General features: G+C 34.4%; 1 protein-coding gene across 7 annotated transcripts in view; it reads left to right on the forward strand.

Annotated features, from left to right (window-relative positions):
* Positions 1–2,388, forward strand: part of P4HA2 (prolyl 4-hydroxylase subunit alpha 2) — a 62,195-nt gene extending 59,807 nt beyond the window's left edge. For 3 of the 7 annotated variants that reach the window (XR_011425593.1, XR_011425594.1, XR_011425592.1), the window contains 2 exons: positions 1,492–1,640; positions 2,337–2,388. Coding sequence is in view for 4 of the 7 variants with exons in the window: in XM_023617719.2 (XP_023473487.2) it covers positions 1,492–1,517 (26 nt within the window). In the remaining 3 variants the exon portion in view is untranslated. Of the gene's footprint in view, positions 1–1,491; positions 1,641–2,336 lie in introns of those variants that run through there. The other 4 variants (XM_070234377.1, XM_070234415.1, XM_070234416.1 and 1 more) reach the window with 2 other exon arrangements.
* The last annotated feature ends 3,612 nt before the right edge of the window (positions 2,389–6,000 follow it).

Genomic DNA, 6,000 nt, shown 5'->3' on the forward strand with positions numbered 1-6,000 from the left:
TTCTAAGTATTTGTTATACTTCTAAGCAGAGACATAGAAATTATACATTCATACTGTGAACAAAATGAAGACTATACAAAAATATTTTGATTTCAAGATGCTTTTGGCAGAAAGTAATAGTTTAAACAATGGGGAAAATGTAATACCACACATAAAAAGAAATCCTGAGATAAGGCACTTTTAGGGCTGGCTGATAGAGAGGCTCAGGTTCTTTTCATCTTTTCTTTCTGTTGCTGTTGACATAGCTGCTTCTCAGATTAACTCTCTTCAACCAGGGTGTCTTTAAGGTGTCATATTTAGACACAACACAATATTCAGCTAAAGAGCCATTTCTTACTTTTATTTATAACACTGAAGGAACCTTTTCCAATGTCTCCCGGTAAACTTGTGTCTCATTGGCATAAATTGCATCACTTGCTCAAGCTAAAACAAATCACTGACAAGGGTCACAGTACCGCCATGATTAGCTTTGAGCCTTGGACTGCTCAGCACATGATCAGTGAATGGCCCTAGCTTTCCCTGAAGCAAATTGCTGTGTGGAAGGGGGTGGATACCTGAACAGAGTTATTTTCATAGGAAGCTGGAGGGGGGTTACCAACATGACAGGAAAGTTGGCAACCAACATGACAATTGTAGGAATAAAGAAGCAAGTAAAACCCATTCATAATTTCCCAGTGAGATAACCATGATGTCTATGTTTCCAGGCTTTTTTTTACATACACTGGCACAAAAATATTATTTATTTTAGCCAATTTTAGTTAAGTTTTAACCAAAATTGGATCATAACATTTACTATTTCATAGTAGGTTTCTAGCTAATGCCTTTTTGTTAGTAAATATGGATTTCATCATCATTTTAATGGTGCCATATTCTATTATGTAGCGATATCATAATTAATTTAATAAATTCCCTCTTGTTGAACATTTTAAGTATTTGGAAAAACGTTTCAGTGAACGATGTTTGTTATACTTCCATCTTTGCACACTTGCTGAAAGTATAGTCATAGAAATGAAATTGTTAGATTCCAGACTTGCAGAGTTGTCCTTCAGAAAGAGTATATCTCACTCTCTGTGTGTGGATGTACTTATCTTCTTTCCTAATCTATTCAACCAGATATTGGTGATATGTTTGCTGATCTGGAGGCAGTTATAACTTAGTGATTAAAAGCATTGGTTTTGGGGTTACACTTACCTGGGCTTATATCCTGACTCTATTATTTACCAGTTATAAGACCTGGGGAAGTCATGTGACTTAAACTCTCTGAGCTGATTTTATCTGTATAGTTGGAGTTGGCGGGGGAGGTGTTAATACTTGATTCATGGGATGATTGGGAAGATTATTGGAGATAATGTTTTTAATTCCTTATTCTAGGGCCTGATACATACTAAATTCACAATATTTGAGAGACGCTTTTAAAATTTGTTATAAAATATCTTAATTTGGATTTAATTATTTTTGTCTTTTTGTTTTTTCCCCCAACAAATCCCATAGCTGGACTGAGAAAAGAGATGCTCTGACCCTTATAATTCCTGAAGATAAGGAAGACTTAGGAAAATTAGTGGATGTATACAAGGTGCTGAAGCATCTAAATAAGGATTGGTTATTAGTGGAGAGCTTTATCCTCCAGGACCCATGCATTGGTGAGCTGAGCTGTATGTTTGTGTGTGTGTGTGTATGTGTGTACTGTGTGTACATGTGTGTACGTGACCTTTCCCTCATATTTCTGAATCTCTGAGATAGTGAGGGTATTTGAGAATGTGTTCCTTGAAACTTTATTAGATCTCACAAATAAAACTATCAAGACCTGGGGAATTTTTTAGAGAGAGGTATTTGATGTATTTTCATTTCCTTAATGTCTGTTGGTCTATTTAAGCTTTCTTTTTCTTCTTATGCCTACTTTTGTCATTTTGTTTTTTCTAGGTTTTAAAATGTATTGGCCTATACTTGTTCATAGTTATTAGTTTGTGATATTAAATGTCCTTTGTTTTATTGATTATTTTCATTCTTAACAGCATTTGCTGATTTATATCTTTTTTTCTTGACGATTTTGACTATTTAAAAAATATTTTTAAAGAATCAGCCTTTGGTTTTATTTTTTCTCTATTTTTTATTTTATTGTAAAATATGCATAATGTTTATTATTTTAACCATTTGTGAGCGTGCAATTCAGTGGCATTAAACACATTCACAAGACAGTGGTGTACCCATCACCACTATCTATCCCCAAACTTTTTTTAATCATCTCCCACGTAAACTTTGTAACCATTAAATAATAACTCTCCTTTCTCCCCGTCCACTAGCTCCTGGTGATGCCTCTGTGAATTTGCCTATTCTAGGTACCTTATATAAGTGGAATTTTGTCATATTTGACCTTCTGTGTCTGATGTATTTTGGTAAGTGTATTTTCAAAGTCCATCCATGCTGTAGCGTATATCAAAATTTCATTATTTTTTATGCCTGAATAGTATTCTGTTGTGTGTGTATGCCACATTTTATTTATCCATTAATCTGTGGACACTTGAGCTCTTTCCCCCTTTTGGCTATTGTGAATAATGCTGCTATGAACATTGATCTATAGATATCTGTTTGAGTCCCTGCTTTCAATTCCTTTGGATATATACCTGGAAGTTGTATTGCTGGGTCATATGGTAGTTATGTGTTTAACTTTTTGAGAACTGACAAACAGTTTTCCTCAGTGGCTGCACCATTTTACTTTCCCACCAGTTATGCATGAGAGTTCCAGTTTCTCCACATCCTTGCCAACGTGTCCTTTTTTCCAGTTTTTTTATTATAGACATCCTAGTAGGTGTGAAGTGGTGTCTCATTGTGGTTTTGATTTGCATTTCCCTACTGGCTAATGATATTGAGCACCTTTTCATGTGCTTATTGGCCATTTATTTATCTGACCTTTGATCATACTCATGAAATTGTTGCCAAATCCAACATCATGAAGATTTTCCTCAATGTTTTCTTCTAAGAGTTATATAGTGTTAGCTCTTAAGTTTAGATCTTTGACTAAACTTAACGGATTTTGAGTTAATTTTTGTATATGATGTAAGGTAAGGGTCAAGTTTCATTCTTCTGAGTCTGGATATCCAGTTTTCCCAGGACCATTCATTCTTAAGACTGTCCTTTCCTCATTGAATGATCATAGCATCCTTATTGAAAATCAGTTGACCATATAGGTGAGGGTTTATTTCTGGGCTTTCTAAACTATTCCATCGGTTTGTATGTGTGTCCTTAGGCCAGTTACATACTGTTTTTTAAAAAAAATTTAATTGTGGTAAAATATGTATAACATAAAATTTACCATCTTAACCATTTTTCACTTACACTTTTACAAGATAAAAAGATTTCTGGAGACTGGTTGCACATATGTGAATGTACGTAACACTCCTGATCTGTACACCTAAAAATTGGCATGCCTCTTTACGTATATGTAAAAAACTTTATAACCCCATGCCTCCATTTTCTCCTCTTCTTCTTTTTTTGCTATTATGGTAATACATTTTTCTTGGACATGTGTTATGAACCCCACAGTACCTTGCTATTATTTGTGCTTTAAACAGTCAGTTGTTTTTTAAAGAGATTAAATGATGAGGAAAAATCTTTATAAAAATTATAAAATTTATCCACATAATTACCATTTCCAGCACTCTTTATTCCTTTGTGTAGATACAAGTTTCTACCTGGTGTAATTTTCTTTCTGCCTATAGAACTTTAACTTTTCTTGTAGTGGAGGTCTGGTGATGAGTACTTTTAACTTTTGTTTGTCTTGAAAGTCTTCATTTCACCTTTATTTTTCAAAGATATTTTTATGAAGTGTAAAATTCCACATTGGCTTTTTTTCTTTCAACAATTTAAAGATATTTCATTTCCTTCTGGCTATGTACTTTCGTAGTTTCAGTGAGATATCTGATGTCATTTTGTCTTTGCTCCTCTGGACATAATGATTTCATTTTCTTCCCTGTTTTTGTAATAATTTGGCTGTGATGTGCCCTCATGTGGTTTTCTTTGTGTTTGTCATACTTGGGTTCCTTGATCCTCTTGAATCTGTACATTTATAGTTTTATCTTTTTGAAAAATTTTGGCTATCAGTTTTCAAACACATTTTTTTTTCTATTTTCCCACTACTTCTCTTCTCTTTCTCGGAATTTAACTGCACGTATATTAGACTGCTTTGTATTTTCCTACACTGAGGCTTTATTCCTGTATTTCCCATCTTTTTTTTAAATCTCCCTTTTTAAATTTGGATTATTTCTGTTGTTGTTTTCTCATATACTGATCTTTTCCTCTGCAGTGTCTAACATGTTGCAATCTCACCTCATGATAATTTTATTTCAGATTTTGTATTTTTCATTTCCACAAGTTCCACTCAGTTTTTTAAAAATAATCTCTATTTCTCTCCTCATTGTGTTCAAGTTTTTCTTTATAGCCTTGTGTTTATTCATAATATTTATAATAGCTGTCTTAATATCCTTATTTGGTAGTTCATAATTTGTCATTGTTGAGTCTGTTTCTATTGATTGATTTTTTTTCTCTGATTATGGTCTACATATTCCTGATTTCTTCACATGACTGGTAATTTTTTATTGGATGCCAGAATTGTGAATTTTGCATTGGATTTTGTGTGCTTTTAAAGAGTGTTTTATTTATTCTACCAAGTATTTAAATTACAGATCAGTTTTATCCCTTTGAAGCTTGTGTGGGAGAGGCAGAAATTTTCCTCTACTTTTCTAGGTTCTTCTGGCTGTTCTAAGAGATAAATTGACATGAGACAGATTAATAGAAGAAAATCCAATTTAATGGGAATGTATGTGGGCATACATGACAGAGTCAAAGTATTGAGTCAAAGTCTCAATACTTGACAGGTTCAGAGATAAAAGGTAAAATGAGGTATATATGCCATCTTGAGCTAAGGAATGGGATGGGGCCACTGGCTTCAGAGGGGAGGAGGTTAATTCATAGGATGATAAGAAGAGCAGATGTTCAGTAATTAGAGGTTTGCCTTGCCATACAGATAGGTCATGAAAATTTATTTCTGGTGATAATTTATTATGGGCAAGGCCCCCAATTTAAATTCTTTAAGGGAGAGATAAAAGTATCTCTTGAGCCCAAAGAGTCTTGATTGCCTTTAGCTGCAAATATTGCACATGTCAAAGTGGCACACCTTGGGGAGGCCTATTCTGAACCTCTTCACTTGCTTTTAATTTTGTTATAGTGGATCTAGTGTAGTCTGATTCTGTGGATTATTTAACCCTTCTTACAAGACCTCTTTTTGGTGGGATCTTTACTCAGTGCCCCATATATTCAGCACTGTTTCTCCACTTTGATGGTGGAAATCAAATGATTCCCTGCCTTGTGTAAATGCGGATAATTGTTTGGCTTAAAGTTGCTTGATAATTGTTCTTTCCCCGCATTATTTGTCTAGCTTTTGGATTTTCACTTTATGCATATGCAGAATGGTATTTAGCCAAAGACTAAAGGAGACTCGTTTGCAGATTTCAGGATCTTTTATGTGTGTAATTAGCTTCTTCCTCTTTGGTGGTGCTCTGTTCTGTAATTTCTTGTGGCCTTGGCATCCCAAAACCCTGATCTATGTCTCCTCAATTAAGAACATCACTGAGGTCTTTTTGGGTTACCTCTCCCTACAGTGATGTCCAGAATTTGTCTCCAGGCAGAAAGATGGGGCTGTTGTAGGGCTCACCTCGTTCGTTTCTCTTTTCTCAGGGATCAGTCCTGCTTTGCCTTTTCTTCGATTTCAGAAAACAGTTGTTTGATTTATTTTGTCCAATTTTCTAGTTGTTTATGGTGGGAGGGAAAATCTTGTAGCACTTAATATTTGTGGGCAGAAGCAGAAGTCAGAATATCTTTTATTTTTATTTTCTAAGTCTAATATAATGAGTTATTATGAGTTGCTTTAAAAAAAATATTTCTAGAGACTTTCATTTTCCTGTTCAAATAGATCTTATGCATTCTTTAGTCCTGCTTCAAGCATGC

This window comes from Equus caballus, chromosome 14 (genome assembly GCF_041296265.1).
Source record: "Equus caballus isolate H_3958 breed thoroughbred chromosome 14, TB-T2T, whole genome shotgun sequence".
Classification (NCBI taxonomy): Eukaryota; Metazoa; Chordata; class Mammalia; order Perissodactyla; family Equidae; genus Equus; species Equus caballus.